The 17,386-nt window shown below is 47.3% G+C and overlaps 1 protein-coding gene across 3 annotated transcripts in view; it reads right to left on the reverse strand.

Moving 5' to 3' along the window:
* Nucleotides 1–866: 866 nt before the first annotated feature.
* Nucleotides 867–17,386, reverse strand: part of GLDN (gliomedin) — a 55,384-nt gene continuing 38,864 nt past the window's right edge. Inside the window, exons 5-10 of one of the 3 annotated variants that reach the window (XM_059701354.1) lie at nucleotides 12,598–12,735; nucleotides 9,886–10,023; nucleotides 7,245–7,328; nucleotides 7,022–7,147; nucleotides 5,741–5,891; nucleotides 867–4,309 (exon numbers count right to left, since the gene is read on the reverse strand). In XM_059701354.1, the coding sequence (XP_059557337.1) occupies nucleotides 3,841–4,309; nucleotides 5,741–5,891; nucleotides 7,022–7,147; nucleotides 7,245–7,328; nucleotides 9,886–10,023; nucleotides 12,598–12,735 (1,106 nt within the window). In that variant the 3' untranslated portion in view covers nucleotides 867–3,840. The remainder of the gene's footprint in view (nucleotides 4,310–5,740; nucleotides 5,892–7,021; nucleotides 7,148–7,244; nucleotides 7,329–9,885; nucleotides 10,024–12,597; nucleotides 12,736–17,386) is intronic. The other 2 variants (XM_059701363.1, XM_059701374.1) reach the window with 2 other exon arrangements.

The following is a 17,386-nucleotide window of genomic DNA, read 5'->3' on the forward strand; positions in this document are numbered from 1 at the left end:
CTTAACATCACATGCAAAGTCTGAAAGAGCAAGACTACTATTTTCTTCGTGGGTTTTCTCTTTTTGCTTTATATTTTAATGACAAAAGTCATCAGCAGTGCAAGCCTGGGCCGCCCACTAACAGAGACACTTCTAGAGGAGGTTCTAAAGAAGCTCTACAGGGCAAAGCAGGGTGTTCTTAAACTTTATTATTTTTTTTTAATTTGGGGGCAGTTTTATTGTAAATTTGTTGTATAACTAAAGGACATTTTTTTGGTGATGTGAAGTGTTAACTAGCTAATCAAACAGACCAGCAGATAGAAACAGTCAATGCTGTGTACCTAACCAGCCCTTGAATAAAGCCATAAGAACAAGGTCACTCCAGTTTCTCGTAGGAATGAATATAAAAGTAACAGCTATAATTTATCAAGGCTTATATTATTTCAGAGCATTTCTTATTTCATATAGAAAAATCAAAGGAGGTTAAGTAATGCTGTTATCAACATTTTACAAAAGAAACGAGGTTCTGAAGATTAAGAGACTTGTCCAAACTCACACAAATCCAGTTTTTAAAATTTGTTTCTTTTTATATTTAGCCCCAATGTTCTGTTCTTTTCAGGTGCCTTGCCTATGCCAATAAATGGGCACATCTCCATTGCATTTCGGCTGTGTATGTCTAGTTCTAGTTACAATGTCTTTCTATAGAGAAAACAGCCCATTTCAGTGAGTTTTCAGTATTCAGAGGAGCTAGTAAATTGCAGAAGTTTCGACAGAGGACCAACCCAATAAAATTCCACCACAATAGTGTTTTGGGTTGTTTTTTCTTTTAAATGTTGCATCTAAATTATCAAGAGGTAAAAATAAAATACACTTGTTTCAATGTGTGATTGTGTTCAGCAGTGATTATTTTATTGACTAGGTAGATTAAAGTTAAATAAATTACAACAACAAAAGAGAGACATTCCCAGTTATTAATTTGTTGTTCAGAATTGTTCAGCATCTGTGGTTACAGATGGGAAATCGTGGCTTTTAATGACGTGATACCCAAGGTCACAGCAGCTGGGCGAGAGGGGAAACGCCTATCACACACTCCCTCAGACGCTTCCGCAGCAAACAGCGCCAGCACGTGCCGCTGGAAAAGGACACCTGGCTCCTGAAGAACTGTGGTCTCTCACTTGGCTTTTCACCTTGCGACCCTGAGGGGAGTAAGATGGTCAGAATGCCTACGCTCAGAACCCCTCATCTTAAAACGTTCACGCCAGACTCTTCCTCTGGCCTAACACCTGTGCTGCGCGATACGCTGAGGCCGTAACCACCTGCGTGGCTTCACCAGGGCGCGGTTATCAGCTGAAGAAAAATGCTTTGAAATAGGGTCCAACCTACGTTTGAGGCTGGGTGGGGGTTTTATTTACTTTCCCGGGGGAAGCTATCTACTATAGATTAAAGAGGAACTAGAGAATTATCTGGTTTGATTCTGACATCAGAAGTGCAGCTATTTGGAAAGTGCTTTAAAGCAACTTTGGTAATGAGAGTGGAAACTGCCAAAATGATATCTTGTCTTAAAAGCGTTCGGTTGTACATTCTGTTTTAGCAGTGAGCCCACACCTTTTTGTCTTTAATCCAGTGCTGCTTGCAGAAAAGAATGAGTCAAATCTTTATTCTCTTCCCTCTGTAAAAACAAATTTTCAACCATATAAAATTACCCATTAGACCTTGATCAAACTCAGCTGTCCTCATATTACTCTGCCGCAGCAAAATCAAAACACACATCCCAGTACAACCTTCTCTGGTAGTGAATATATAATTCCTTACCCACAATTAAGGGAACCAAGATGGCTCAGATATCAAGTAAGACTGGGGTTTCTAAAACTTTTTCCTAAAAGGAATATATGCTAGTTTAATAACTAACCATTTGGTTGCTACCACACATACGATTAATTACTATTATTACTAACATGGCTGTTACTATGAAATTATATTCATATCCAGGCCCCTGTGTCCAGAAACAGCAACACGCGTATTTAAATACGTTAAAAGCAGACTGGCATTCATTAGACACATTGATCTTGAACATGAAACTCTACTTTTCTACAAACATGAATCTGAAAAGAGTATTTTTAGAAACCGTGATGACACAACACAACCGATGTAATGAGTGTGTGTGTGTGTGTGTGTGTGTGTGTGTGTATCGGGAGGGGGCTGTAGAAACCCTTATTATGAGAACACAACAAAAAATTCCCTCATAACTGCCTGAGTATTTTCAGGGGTGGAGAGATTTAAAATCCAAATCTGTAACCCCCTGAGTTTGAAAATGCTTCTATTAGTAACATACAAAATCAGGACTCAGGGTCACTGAGGATGGATTTGGCGCCAGCCAAAAGCTGCAGCAGCGTTCCCCCAAACACACATCTGTATTCGATGAGGGCAAATTGCTGGAAAATCTCTACGTCACGTTTTCCTTATGTGCCCTCCTGGCTGCAGGACCCCAGTGACTGTCTAGATTCCTCTCTGCTGTCAGTGGCCCCGCCTGGCTGAAGCCTGTTTGAAAAACTAAGCTGGCAGAAATAGACGTACTTAAGGGCGTTTAGGAGGGAGTTAAACTGGATTTTCTCCTCTTTCAAGAGGACCAGAGCACATCCTTTAAAACTATACAGGAGAAGGGACAGTTCACTACTGCTTTTTGGAAGGCCACTTAGTTTTATACTGTCCTCACCCTTTCCCTCTATCAAAAACTCAAACCATATAAATGACCACTTCTTGCTCTGGAATAAACCAAAACATAACAAACATAAAAACTCTGGTGAATTTGCCCTTCCAAGACTCAGGCTCTCTTTATATTCTAAAGCAAGGGAGGGCCAAGGGCCAGACGGCCCATGTTTTAGGCTTTGCGGCCACTACTCAACTTTCTTGTAGCGACTCAACTCTGTCATTATAGAGCAAAAGTAGCCACAGACTAATTATAGTAATGCACGTAACTAGCTGTTACAATAAAAGTTTATTTACAAACACAGTTGAGGGGCTGGCTCTGGCCCAAGGGCCAGTTTGCCTGCCCGTTTCAGTTAACCACGAACGGTGCCTCTCTTCTGAAAACTGCGGAGTGCTTCCCATAGTTGTAGCAGCTAACGCCTGCACAATATTTAGTGCTCACTCCGACAGCGGAGACACAGCTGCGGTAGGAGCCCGTGAGACCTGAGGATTCAGTCTATGACCCACTGCTGCCAACCAGCAGGATTGGAAACTGATAGGAACCTGGCGGGGCCTGTGTCTGTCTTATTGGGAAACCTGCGCATGTAGCTGCACTGCTTTTGCTAATCCAGGGTCAGCGATCAGGAGCGGAGGGTACTGGCCGTTCTGGTGCTGTGGTGGCAGGTGCAGACACCGAGAAAGGTAATAAACTTTGGGTAATGTGCTACCTCAGCAGCCTTAAAGGGCCAGGGCAGCTTCCCAAGGTGCCAAATATAAGTAGGCACTAAGGAATTCACTGCTCAAGCAATTAGGCTGATATATAAAATATATAAAAGTTGTAGAGCAGCAATAGCCAAGAAACACTGAATTCCCTACAGTTAGAGAAAATCTCACCCATCGTGTTGCCAGCTCTCTCATATTACCTATGGAAGGGAGAGGTAACTTGCCCAGCAGGTTTGTGGAGGAATCACCAAATCTTTTGGTTTCCAATCTGTTATTTTCCTCCAAAGAATCTGAATTTAAAGGGCATTTACCAACCATATAAGCACTCATGTCATGAGATTATGGCAGCGAAGTCCCTGGCTCCCCTTGAAGACAGTTTTCTGTTGGGATAGAAATGGTGCCTGAGAACATCGGAAGTTTACGGAGGGGAACAGACTGCATTGCGTCACTGGTTCAATGCCCTGACAAAAACTGCACAGGATAAAGCATTAAATGGCCATCTTCCCACGAATATAAATGCTGGTCTCTCATATTGTATGATAACATGGCAAGAACAGACTGAGTAGTTCTTAAATCAAAGTTTGCATTGATCTGTTTCCCTGCTAACAAATCAAAGGCAAATGTTATCCTCATGTCTTTGGTGTCTGTGACATAGAGGATCCCTCGGGCAATGAAGGCGTTGCCGGCCTTGGATTTGGGGTACGTGGTGTTGATGTGCTGCACCACGGAGAATGTCCTCTCATCCAGCCGGGCTACCAGAATGCTCGAGCCATCCACACTGGAAGCGTAGATAATCCAAAGGCCCTTTTCATCCACAGCTAAATTGAAGTAAGTCTTGGAATTGGCAAAGAGGTATTTTCGATCAAAATACAAGGCATTTTCAAGCTTCAGAGTTTTGGATGTTTCTTTGCCAAATTCAAATCTGAAATGTGTAAAAAAAGTAGATAGGAGTCACCACTTTTTCTGACAAGGGTGGTTTTCTAGGCTCCTGTGTTAAACTGGGGCGGGGCCTGAGACTCTGCATTTCTAGTACGTTCCCAGGTTGTTCTGCTGGTCCGTCCCAGTGCTATGAGCAGCGGGGTGTAAAGGATGGTGACGACATCTAAGTGTTCACCTCCCAGCCATGTGAGCCCAGGAAAAGTCCTTCACCTCAAGAACTCTGTGTTGGCTGACCTCCTGAAATGGCTTCGCAAAGGTTCCTGGAGCCGCAGGGGGCCTCCAAAGACGATCTAGTTCAGTCCTTTCGTTTTGCAAGTGAAAAAGGAGAAGTGACAGCCCAGGATACAAGTAACTCCAAGTTTGGGGGTTCTTCCTCCACCCCATGCTGGAATTTTAAGTAAAAAAATTTCACAGCAGCCCTGCTGGTGTGGCTCAGTGGTTGAGTATTGACCTATGAACCAGGATGTCAGGGCACATGCCTGGGTTATAGGATTGCTCCCCACTGCGGGGGGGTGGGGGGGGTGGTTGGGGGGAGGAAGAAGGGGGAGGCGGGGAGTGTATGTGGGAAGCAGCTGACCAATGATTCTCTCTCATTATAGATGTTTCCATTTCTCTCCCTCTCTGAAATCAATAAAAATATATTTAAAAAACTTTTCATAGCAGGCTAAGAAGGTCACCAGCTGGAAGAGATGCAGCGAAGTCATGGCTGGTGGGTGACTGGACAGGGAGCTGTGTGTGGGATCCCACGCCCTCAGCTCCTGGAGGCTGTCTGGTCTGACCAACTCCAAATCTAGACTGAATCGTAAAGGGGATTTATGATTCCAGAGGCACCTGCCTGCAGGAATGAAAGTTCGGATATTAAGTTACATGAAAAGAAAAACACCAGAGGGTGCCATTGAGCAGCAGGAGAAATGTGCAGCCTGTGATCTGGGGATGTGCGCTGAGCCTAACAAACCTGAATCCAATGAAGAAATACTGGAGTTTGGAAAGAACCAGAGAGGAGGGGACTTGAGAGGCCTGGCTGCCCACCTCGGCTTCTTCCGAACGTCTGGAACTCAGGGCTGCCTTGTGGTCCCTGTCCGGCCTTGGGGGGACCGGCTTCGGGGTGTGACACCTTCCTGCCAGAGGGAGCCCTGGGTTCTGGCTGCTTCCTGTCTCAGAGGATGACAAGCTGCCCCTCTGACCACTCCAGTCTCCTTCTCTCTGGCTCCAACCTTACTCTCGGTGTCCAGACCAGCAATGAATGCAGACCCAAGCAGGGGCTGGGCCAGGGGCTCATCATCCGTGTCCTGACTGACCTCTGAGCGTGTGCCAGGCCCTGAGGGCACGAAGTGATGGGATTGGGGAACTAGGGCACCATAGTAGGAGCTGTCTGGGATGCGTGAGAAGGTGCTGCGGGGCCCACATGACTCACCTCACTATGGTGTTGGAGCCTCCTTTGTGGTAGTAGAGAGAGTTGTTGTAAACGGCATGCCCGCAGCCGTGGAAATAATACGGGAGGTGGATGAGCGAGTAGCTGCCATTCAGCAGGGAGGGCTGGTCCTTGAACTCCTTCACCCTGATGCCTGCAGGAGAGAAGCCCAGGAAAGGCTGTTACCTGCCCTTTGGCCTGGCAATCACAGCTGGGGAGGAGTCTGGCGGGGGGAGGGAGAGGTAAATGGAGGGAAGTGGAGGGAGGTGTCCTGTAAGGAGGGTCCTTGTCCAGCTTGAAGAGTCTCAGACCCTTAAACTCACAATGCTATGGTTTCCCTCTGGGTACTTTGCCTAAAATTGGATAAGCTACAGGCGGGGTACCCTGGTCATGTCCCTGTGACCTGACCAAACTCAAAGCCCAGTTCTCTTCTACGGATTCTGATTTGTCTTTTGAACGCAGTCTCCACAGCGTCAGCTTTGCTCCAGGAGAACTGTCAGCCTTCCCCACCCCGCTCGATTGTTCAGACTGACATAGGCCTAACCGGGAACAGCTGTTCAGTCCCTCCTGCCTCCTCCTGCCTCCACAGCAGCGACTGCTCATTCACATTATTGCTCTTTCCTCTTGAGCCCAGAATGCTTCTCGGCTGGTCATCTGGGCAGTCGCCGCCAGCTGGACCGTTAGCCTGGATGAAACGAAGCCGCATATCTCAGCTATTGCTCCGACCAGTGAGCGTGGCTACACCCCTTCTGGAGTGAGGCCACTGCTCCCACGACCAGCAGTTCCTGACCACATCCCGTGAGGCAGCGTGACGAGGGTCACACGCAGGAGCAGTGTCCCTGGGAGGCCCTTCGCCTCCTCCTGGGGGCTCTGTCCAACAGATACCTGAGACCGAGGACCAAAGTACTCTCCCAGGGCGGAGCCACCTGCAGACAGAGGGACAGGGCAGAAGCCTTCCCCTCTGACATCCTTCCCCACTGTGTGTGGGCTTTCCGAGGCCATCAGTCATAACGCTACATGGTTTCCTTTGGATAGTTTGCCTAAAGCTACGCGGGGGGTGCCCTGCTCGTGTATGTCCCTGTGACCTGAACAGCAAGGTTCGCCATCAGTGTCCTCAAAGGAGGAAAGTATTCTGCCCACTCATTTGTGTTTCCTAAAATAAAGAGTCATTGTTACACCAGATAGCAGGGATTTCAGACAGACATAAAGAGGATCAGCCTGCAGGCGGGCAGCAGATGGAAGACACAACAACACAGGTACAGATCACCTGCCAAGTGAAGGTACCTGAAAAATGTTCAGTCACCCAGACCCGCTCATCACTCTTGTTTGCAGACTCTCGTATCCAAGTCCCAAATGTCTCCGTGACCTTCAGCACTTGTGTTGCGTTTCCAATAGAAGTGATCATGGATTCTACCAAAGGAGGAGAGAGAAAAGTTGCTCACCTCCCAATTATGACTTTAAGGCATCCAATTTCTGAATTTCGAAATAGGATGCTTGGTTTCTGTACCCGCTTGTGGGGAATGGTGTTCATTGACTTTCTCATCGGCTTTTCCCACCAAGGTATCGTCATTGGGGACAGCACATGTCTCACCTAAAACAATAACAACAGTAATCAGGGCAAGCGCAGTCGGCACAGTGAGCACGCACGACTCCCCACCCCAGTCCAGATCTAGGCCCATAGGCATCCCTTACAACAGGCCCACCAAGGGTTCTGGTTGCTTGCTTCTAAGAACCATCAAGTCATACGCTTCCAAATTTCCCCCCTTCATTAGTGAGTTCCCAGCAAGCTTTCCATGACCACAGCTGCCAAGATGGAACCATCCCCAGAGATGTCAATAAGAGGGGAAACGGAGGCCTGAGCCAGTGTGGTCCGGCCCTTAGCAATCTGAGGGGAAGAGGCTTAGTGGCACTCTCCTGGCCTCCAGGGGCAGGAGGATGACTTATCTAGATTGCAACTTTCTGGGAGGGTTTTCACTCTCGGGGCCAATGGAGAGGTGGGAGGCAGCGGCCTCAGGAGGGACTGAACCGCCCAGGGCAGGGATCTCAGAGGAGGGAGGAGGCAGCCTGGCCCAGACCGTCGGAGCCCCTCACCACCATCTCCCCACTGCCTCTGCTCGAAGACCTCCCCACTCAGGATGGGCACCTGATTCACACTTGGTTTGAGGCTACGCCTGAGCTAGAATCCATTCTCCTCAGTCTGTCACTGTTCCTGTATCAAATGGGCTTAACTCAGACCTTCGGTGGAGAGGTGGCTCAGGGCGGCAGAAGCAGGACAGAGAAGGGGAGGGACATGGCCACTGTGAAGACGGGAGGAAGTGAATTGGCGGTAAGGGCTCCGGTCTAGGGCAGGTTGGGGCAAATGGGACTTTCTGGGAAAGGCCAGGCCATTCTGATGGGTTCACACCACCCTGTGGTTGCTAGACTCAAAGCAGCAGCTCAGCGCTCAGTGAGGAAGCGCAGAGCAATCTGGAGCGGTTTCCTTAGCAGCCACCAGGGGGCGGGGCTCTCCGTGATCTCCAAGCTCCTTGCCAGCTGGATGAAGTCCCCTTGTCCCGGGTCCCTGCGGACTCCCCCACATGCAGTTTCCCTCAGGGGCCTGGGCTTTGTACAAGAAAGGGACAGGGAGGCCCTCCTGTTCTTCGTCTGGAGAAAAGGCCCTCATTAGTCCCTCAGTACCAATCTGCTTCTGAACGGGAGGGAGAGAAATGGAACTGGTGCCGGGAGAGGGCCACGTTCGGGCGCAGGCAGCCTGGCAGCTGAGGACTCAGCTCTAGGGGGTGGAGTGGGAGACGATGGCCTCTCACTGAAACCTTCACAGCTCAGTCTTCACAACTCCGGGGCCTAGCCCTGCCTCTCAGCAGCGAGGCCGCACGAGTGCTTCTCTGGGCACCACTGTAACTGGCTGGCGGAGCCTTGGCAAGTCAGAGCTCCACATGCTCAGGTCAGACCTCCCCTCCTCTCAGATGAAGGTCAAAGGTCCCATTCAGGTCACTCTCCAAGGGAAGCTGAACAAAGGGCTGCTGCTAATGGAGAGGGTGGTACTGAATGTCTGCGATGGAGCCAAACTTCCAGGGAGAATTCTAATCAGGCTCCATTTATGGGGAGTGGGAGGGTGTCACGTGTGACATCTTTGAAAGCACAGATTTGCCCACTCTGATAACAGAGTGCGTGGCCCCAAAACACCCTCCAGAAAAAGCAGTTCACCAGAGAGAGCTAAGGGCTGCTCAGGAAGGCGGCTGTGCAGTCCAGCGAGAGTGGCAGACACTGCTGGCAGGGCGTCCTGTCTGCCACCGAAGCAACAGCAGCAAGTCGAGCCTCCCTGTGGCTAAGTAGGTGGGCAGATCCCCGGTCTCACCTTGGGGAAGAAGTCCTAGCATCGCCCTACAAGTAAGTGTTCTCCATTAGTGTGGATCCTGTTTTTCAGCAGCTGTCCATCCTGTGGCCACACCTATCCCAAATGGCCCCAGAACCAGGCCTCTTGGCCTCCTCGCCCTTGATCGGCTTAGTCTCAAAGTGTGAATTTCCACCTCCGAAGGAAGATGCTCTGAGGGCCGGGGCCTTACAGTCAAGTACAGGATTCAAACCCTACAGGGCTGGGTGTTCTGCCACTCACGACGGAGTGTTGCAGTTTCGTGTCTGTAAGTTGGTGACAATAACAATTCCTATGTCCTAGGACTGCTGTGAGAATGAAATGAACTTAGCAGCTGGCACCGTGCCTGGCACACTCTTAGCACTGAAAGCTTGATGGTGGCAGCGGTAGTGTTGTAGTATCAGCGGGGATTAACCAGTCGGACCTTCCCCATCATCTCCTCTAGCATCAGCCAAGCCCTTCAAGCTCCAAGAGTGAGCAGCTTAGCTTTCCAGACTATTCTCGGGAGAGGCATGGTGCATTTGGCAGAAAGAGAAAGTCCAGTGACGAGGGAAGGGAGGGAGATGAGGAAAGGGGGGAGGGAGGCCCAATTCTAAACCTGCCACCAGTCCTCACCCAGGATAGACTGCTCAGGCCTCCCACAATCATGGTACAAGGGGGGAACTCCTTGGAATAAAATCTCCTCCCTCTGTTTAAAAAACCCGTCACAAAGCCTGGATGAAGCCCGCGTTGGGCCTGTTAATGGAAGAGGCGCGTTCCCTGGGGCAAGGTTGGTGACCTGGGCACTGGCCGTTGAACATGTTTGGCTGCCGCGGGCCTTTGGATCTTCTGCTTCCAGGGGATCCTGGGGGACCTGGAGGGCCTGGGGGCCCAGGTGGGCCAGGAGGGCCTGGTGGGCCTGGGTCACCTTTGGTACCTGGAGAGAGAGAGAAAGAAGGTGGGGGGAGATTGATTAAGGAGCCATAATCAGAGTTGGGTTTCACACAGAACATAAAGAGAATGAGTACCTCCCGGGGGCTTGCCACAGGCGACTGCTCGTGCACTTGTCCACGTGGAGCTGGAAGCTCCCATAGCCAGGCTGAGCTGCCACTGTGCACCAGGAACTGCGCTAGAATTTATAAATCTCCGCATGGCTCCACCCAACCACTCTATGAAGCAGACTCTAAACCAGTGATGGTGAACCTATGACACGCGTGTCACCTGAACTTGTTTTTTTGGTTGATTTTTCTTTGTTAAATGGCATTTAAACATATAAAATAAATATCAAACATATAAGTCTTTGTTTTACTATGGTTGCAAATATCAAAAAATTTCTATATGTGACACGGCACCAGAGTTAAGTTAGGGTTTTTCAAAATGCTGACAGGCCGAGCTCCAAAGGTTCGCCATCACTGCCCTAAACGGCTTCAGTCTCAGGGAAGTCTAGTGCTTTGCCCGAGGTCACATGAATAGGCTGGAACTCAGGCCCAGGGTGTCTCACTTCAAAGCTCATCCTTTTGTCACTGGCCATGTCGGTGGGTCCCAAACCTGACTGCTCATCAGAATCGTGCAAGGAGCTTCAATACAATTCTATGCTTGGGCTCCCTCCCAGACCAATTAGATCAGAATTGTGGGAAGGTGGGTCATCTGTACTTTTTAAAAAATATATTTTAAAAAAGTTTCAATTACAGTTGACATATTAGTTTCAGATGTAAAACTGAGTATTAGATAATTATGTAACTTACTAAGCGACCACCCTGGTAAATTGAGGACCCATCAGACACCACACACAGTCATTACAATATCATTGACTGTGTTCCCTATGCTGTACTTTACATCCCTGTGGCTATTTCTTATTCATCTGTATTTTTTAAAGTTTCCTCCTCTGCAGCCAGCCATGAGAAGCACTGCTCTGTGTGGTAGAAGTAAGGCGCTCCTGTCCAGCTCTGTGACCTTGAGCAGGCAGCTCAACCCTGCTGAGCCGGTTTCATCTCTAACTCAATCTCCTACTCCCAACCCTGCCTCTGGAGAATGACTGAGGTCACTGGGGCCCCTACACACCTGAAGGCAGCCATTCCTCTAGCCTCGGGTGCCAATGTGGGTGTCGCCCTCCGCAGGGGCTGGTTCTGGCGCTCTCATAAAGGTGCCATTAGGCTGGGCCGCTCAGCCCTTCGGTTCCACTCACCTGGCCAGTCCCATTCTAAGGTCTCTTTAGCTGCCTCTTCCCAGTCAGTCTCTTTAGAGTGGGCAAGCAGGGGTCACAAAGGTGAGAGGCGGGTCTGTGCCCAGGGCAGGGCAGGCATGATCCAACCCTACTACACCTCCTCTCCTCTCTGACCAGAGGACACACTCAGCTCGGGCCTGGGCTCCTGAATTGGAGTGCACTAAGCATGGTTGCTTTTCTGAATGGTGTATCATCACCCTTCACTTGTTCAGCAGTATAGGGACCATGCAGTATTCTGGATGTATAGACTTCCATGTAACTGAAGTGTAACATGGTCTTATGTTTTAACATTATATTCATGTATATTACCCTGTGAAAACACTTCTTAAATGTTATGCATTTTGCATAGCACCCTCCCCTGTTTATGAAACAAAGCATGCTAAATATAACTTGATCTTTCCTTGATGCTTTGGTCTTAGCACAGTGTCTGGCAAATAGCAGGTGCTCAGTTAATTTCCGAGGGATAGATGGGCAAATGAATGATTAGGGTCATTATTCTGAACATCTATCATCTTAGCTTCTTGAGGACAGATGCCATGTCTTGCTCATTTTCACATTCATAGTCTCAGCTCTTAGCAAAGTGCCCAATTCATAAATACTGCTCTCTGATGTTCAATAGATGTTTACTGAATACATTAATAGGATAGTTATGTTTTTATGATATAAATGGTCTCCAAAGTCTTGTGCTTTTAAAATTCTCCTGCCTCATCTCCTCCATGACCTCAACTGTCACCTACTTTTTCCACTGGGTGATTGTCTTTCTGTGGCTTCCTGCACCTCCTCCACCTCCCCCCCCCCCCCCCATAGACACCAATTGTCTGCCTTTAATCTGGGCTGAAAACCGGAAAAAGAAGACCAGCAGCCATGGTTGCCCCCATTTTCTGTGTCAAAAGCTTAGGATAAAGGCCCGAGGATGGCCTGTCTCTATTGCAAAGGAAATGCCTGTGCTTCCTGTCGGCTGTTCTCTGAGGAATCGGAAGCATGCTTGCTGACAGGTATTATTCTGGCTCGTGCTGGATTTAACAGATACTCGGAAAAAGGAAGTTTCCTTCATCCTAATTTAATCCAGCCACGATGTTTAGACCCGAAGTATATACTTCTGCTTAGATTCCAGATTTGGTCTTGCCTACAGTGGGGTAACATGAACAATCTTCTCCTTTTTGAAAGCATAGAACAGATGGCCTCATAAGGTGGATGAGGAGAGAAGACCCAGAGCAGCCCTTGCATTGAAATCAGACAGGTCTCAGGCCTATTCCCCCGGGAGAGGGCCCCAGCGCAGCCTCTCACCTGCAGGGAGCACATCATTGGACACGTCCCCCTTGTCCCCCTTTTCACCCTTCTGCCCTGCTGGGCCCTCATTTCCAGTCAAGCCCAGTTCACCAGGGTCTCCCTTTTCCCCTGGAATTCCTGTGGCTCCAGGTAGCCCTGAGGGGAAAAAAAGATATATTAGCCTGTTGTACAAGAAATTCTGACACACTGCTTGTGATATTATACTGTGCACTTTAAAGGTGAAGCAGCTTCAACACCAAATACCTAACACACAACCACTTTAGGACAGCAGCGTGGCCATCCCTGGAGAACAGTATTTGCAGGTGGCTCTGACGGGATATTTTTAGAGACGTTTGATTGGAACAACAGGCTGAACAGAGGACTGAACCTCAAGAGGGAGAGTCACAGGAAGAGTAGAAAGAAGGTGAGGCCTGATCAGAAGTCTGGTCTATCCACACAGGTTGGATGGAGCACTGTGAGGGGCTGACTTGGTGCTATAACAATGAGATGTCATCTGCATTATTTGCTTGATTCCTCACAACATATTGGAGTGGAGGCTAGGCACTCACCCATACTTTCACTTTTAGAAATTGGAACTAAGGGTACAGTGGCTATAACTGATGCTGCTAAGTGAGTAGCAGAGAGAGATCCAATTCTATCACCATGGCCTCCTTCTGTGGCATTCCAATGCAAAATGCTTTTACTCAAAATAGCAAAACAAGTAAAGCTGCTTTAGGACAGGCATTAAGACGGATGGGTACAGTGTGAACAAACTGCAGTGGGTGAAACGTCCGCCTCTGCTCTCCAGGAGCCATCACTCCAGGAACTGCAGCCCCGCCACACACAGCAACTGTCGAGATGTGTGCCATGACCTCTCAGCACTACTCTACGGGCAGCACAGGATTCTGACCCCTGAGAAAAAGGAAGCAAATAGGCTCATACGGTTGTTACAGTTCACTGCTGGTGGGTAGTTTCCACACAGCAGCAAGGGAGGGGAACCCAAGTAGAGCCTGGCAATGTTGCTATAGAGAAGAAACAAAAACAAGAATTTCTGGACCTAGAGGTGGCTAGAACTTGTGAGGTAGAATATGAGAGAGGAGGTTGTTGTGTAGAAAGAGCTGGAGAACTTCAGAACGTGGAGTCTTTGGCTGAGGAACGATCTGTGCAGGATGCTAGGCAGGGGAAAGAACGGACAGAGAGCACGTCACTACACTACTCTCAGAGTCTGCACAGGGAAAGTTCTCATTCCCACCAATCAAGGCGGAGAGATCTCAGAAAATGGCAGGATATTGGGTAGAGTCCTTGGAAAAGTCTTGTCTTAGTAGTGGGGCTAAAGAAGCCCGAGAGACAAGGCTGCCATGGGTCCATCATAACAATGCTTAAAAATAAGCTTTGAGAGGATTACACTAATCTGCAAATAGATGAACTGCATGCCCGAATAGACCCAAAATTTGAATTATTCAGTCAAGGTGATGCAGCAACTTAACAATTTATGAGAAAAGTCATATGATCATCTCAGAGGATGCAGAAAAAGAATTTCATAAAATTCAACACCTATTCTTAATAAAAATTCTCATCAAAATAGGAATAGAGGAAACTTTCTCAATATGGAAAAGGGCATCTATGAAACACCTACAGCTGCCATCATCCTTAATGGTGGAAGACTAAATGCTTTCCCCTCAGATCAGGAATAAGACAAGGTATCTATGCTCATCACTGCTGGAGGTAGTGCAAAAAAAAAAAAAGCAAGCAAAAAGGAATAAAAGGCAAGCAGATTGGAAAGGAAGAATTAAAAAAAATTAAATTCAGAGGACATGATTGTTTACTAGTACGTAGAAATTTTCATGAAATCTATAAAAGAGCTACTCGACCTCATGAGCACCCATGGGACACTGGGTTCCTGAGAGGGGAAGGGATTGCCTAATATTGTGCAAAGGTATTGCCAGGTATGGATCAATTCACATGATCTACTATTGCAGGGAGCCCCCTGTTCATTTTGATGACAGCCTCCTAGATGTATTGCTCAGTAGAGGTATTATTCAGAGTGGTAGAGATTTCAGGCAACAGGAAAGACCTGGAGGCATGTCTTACAACAGGAAAAACTTTGATTCCTCTCCAAGTCAATACCAAGAGGGCTTAGGATCTTTTCTAACTACCCTGTCAGTCTCTATTCCCCTTTTTATAGGCTCTGGCCAAGTGACTGCCCATTCACCCCTCTCCTATGCCCCATAAACTGGGACAATCCCCACTCTCTAATGGTTATCCTCTGGCGTTACAATTATCCTCTCTCCAGATGAAAAATCAAATCTGGATTGACCCCACCCTCACTGCCTGCTAGCACCATAGGATTCAACATAACTGTCCCAAGGGAATCATAGAATTCCAGATTGGAAGGTACCTAAAAGGTCAATTAGATTAACCTCCAAAATCCCCAAAGCCTCTCTTCACATCTTTTCAGCAATGGGGAGATAACTGCATTCACATCGCATCACATCACATATCATACCCCAATACTCTGCACAGCCATGGAAGGCAGTTATTCTCTAAAGCATAAATCTGAATCTCTTAACACCTTTCCTTTATGCTGGAGGAGTAATACATATTCAAAATGGTTTCTGCTCTTCGATACTCAAGGAACCCTACAAGCCATGCCAAAGAAGACAGTGTGTGAAAGAACCTTAAGATGTTGATCACTATTAGTAAATGTAGGGAACAAAGAAACATTCGCTACATTTCAGCTAACCGTAAAAACAAACAAACAAACAAACACCTCAGTAAAAAACTAGGAAATTCAGCTGTAGCTGTGAGTCAGAGGCCTCAGGCTCCCTCCAGCAGTGATCCCAGGCAGATGCCATGCACTGAGGGGGGAGCTGTTACACAATAGAGGGGAGTGAAGAAGAGCAGAAGCCCCCCACCTTACCCCACCCCATTGTCGGAATTTGCTCTGCTATGGATTCAGTATGAAGCAAATCATGCCTCTTGGGTGGTTCATGGCTCATGATGCATCTCTCACAACAGCATTGGAAATCCATCGGTCTGGGTCATCCCTGCCCAGGTCATCAGGACATCTTGCTGGAAAGTGGTTTGCTCACTTAAAGGAGCCTTTAATCGGGAACCTCTGCATGAGGAGGCTTTCTTTTGTCAGTGTTTTAAATAGGCAATTTGGCACATTATCTGCAGGACACAAAAGATGAGTCCGTTGCCATAGAGTCCAGTCAGCACAATGCACCAAGTATAACTGATACCGTCTAAAGGTTTCACATGCCCAGATTTAGCAAAGCTCAGGGAAATGGTATCTTCTCGTTACCTCAGTGTTTTCTTTTTCAGGCATTTATTCTAGTCACAAAAAGCCTTTCTGCATCATCATCCTATTTTCCCTTCTTTTCTTTTATTCTTTCCTCATATGCCTTTTATTTTCTTTCTCAAAAAGGTCATGTGTGAAACAGGAAAATATTCATGCTGTAATGCAGCTGTTGTAAGGCAGCCCCTACAGGGGCAGGTGTTTAAAACTAAAGATATTAAAGACCTTTGCTTAAAGGTGTATTTTGACACTTATCTGGATGTGCATAATCTTTTGTTGTTGTTGTTGTTGTTGTTAATCCTCACCTGAGGATATTTTTTCCATTGTTTTTTTTATTTTATTTATTTATTTTTAAAGTAGTCATGTTTCTTTTTTGTTTGTTTGTTTTTTAAATATATTTTATTGATTTTTTACAGAGAGGAAGGGAGAGAGATAGTTAGAAACATCAATGAGAGAGAAACATCGATCAGCTTTGTGCCCGCAACCCAGGTACATGCCCTTGACCGGAATCGAACCTGGGACCTTTCAGCCCGCAGGCCGATGCTCTATCCACTGAGCCAAACCGGTTTCGGCCCATTGTTTTTTTAGAGAGAGTGGGAGGGAGAAGAGAGAGAGGGAGAGAGAAAGAAAAAGAGAAAGAGGTACATTGCTTGGTTGCCTCCCACATTCACCCCAATCGGGGCCAGGGATTGAACCTGCAATCCAGGTATGTGCCCTTGGCCAGGAATTCAACCTGTGATGATGTGCACAGGCCAACGCTCTAAACACTGAACAACACTGGCCAGGGCGTGCATGATCATTTTTAAGCATTTGTTAAGAAAGGGTGGGGTCACAGAGGACATTCCTGGAGCACCCAGCTCAGGTGATTAAGGAGACTGCACCACTGGGTCTCCACAAGACACCAACTACATAAGGTTGCCCTACCAAGACCAGGAGTCATAGCAGATCCACCTAATACATAGAAACAAAGATAAAGAAGTAGCAAAAATAGGGAGACAAAGAAATATACCCCAAATAGAAGAACAGGGAAATCTCCAGAAAAAAAAAGCTAACTGAAATGGAGGCAAACAATATACTAGATATAGAGTTCAAAAAGTGGTTATAAGGATGCTCAAGGAACTTAGTAAAAACTTCAATAAAGAGTTATAAAGCATTCAAAGGACATAGAAACAATAAAAATCAACAAATCAGAAATGAAGAATACAATACCTGAAATGAAGACTACACTAGAAAGAATAAATAGTAGATTAGATAAAGCAGACATATACCCCTGCTTTTATAGTCAACTAGAGGCCCAGTGCAAAAAATCCATGCACCTGAGTGTGGGGGGGGGGGTGGTGTCCCTCAGCCCGACCTGCACCCTTGGGGGATGTCCAATTGCCAGTTTAGGCCCGATCCCTATTTTACTGTAGTGTTGTTTACAGTAGACAAGATTTGGGAGCAGCCCAAGTGCCCATCAATAGGTGAGTGGATAAAACATTTACACAATGGAATATTACTCGACCA

Source organism: Myotis daubentonii, chromosome 1 (assembly GCF_963259705.1).
Source record: "Myotis daubentonii chromosome 1, mMyoDau2.1, whole genome shotgun sequence".
Lineage (NCBI taxonomy): Eukaryota > Metazoa > Chordata > Mammalia > Chiroptera > Vespertilionidae > Myotis > Myotis daubentonii.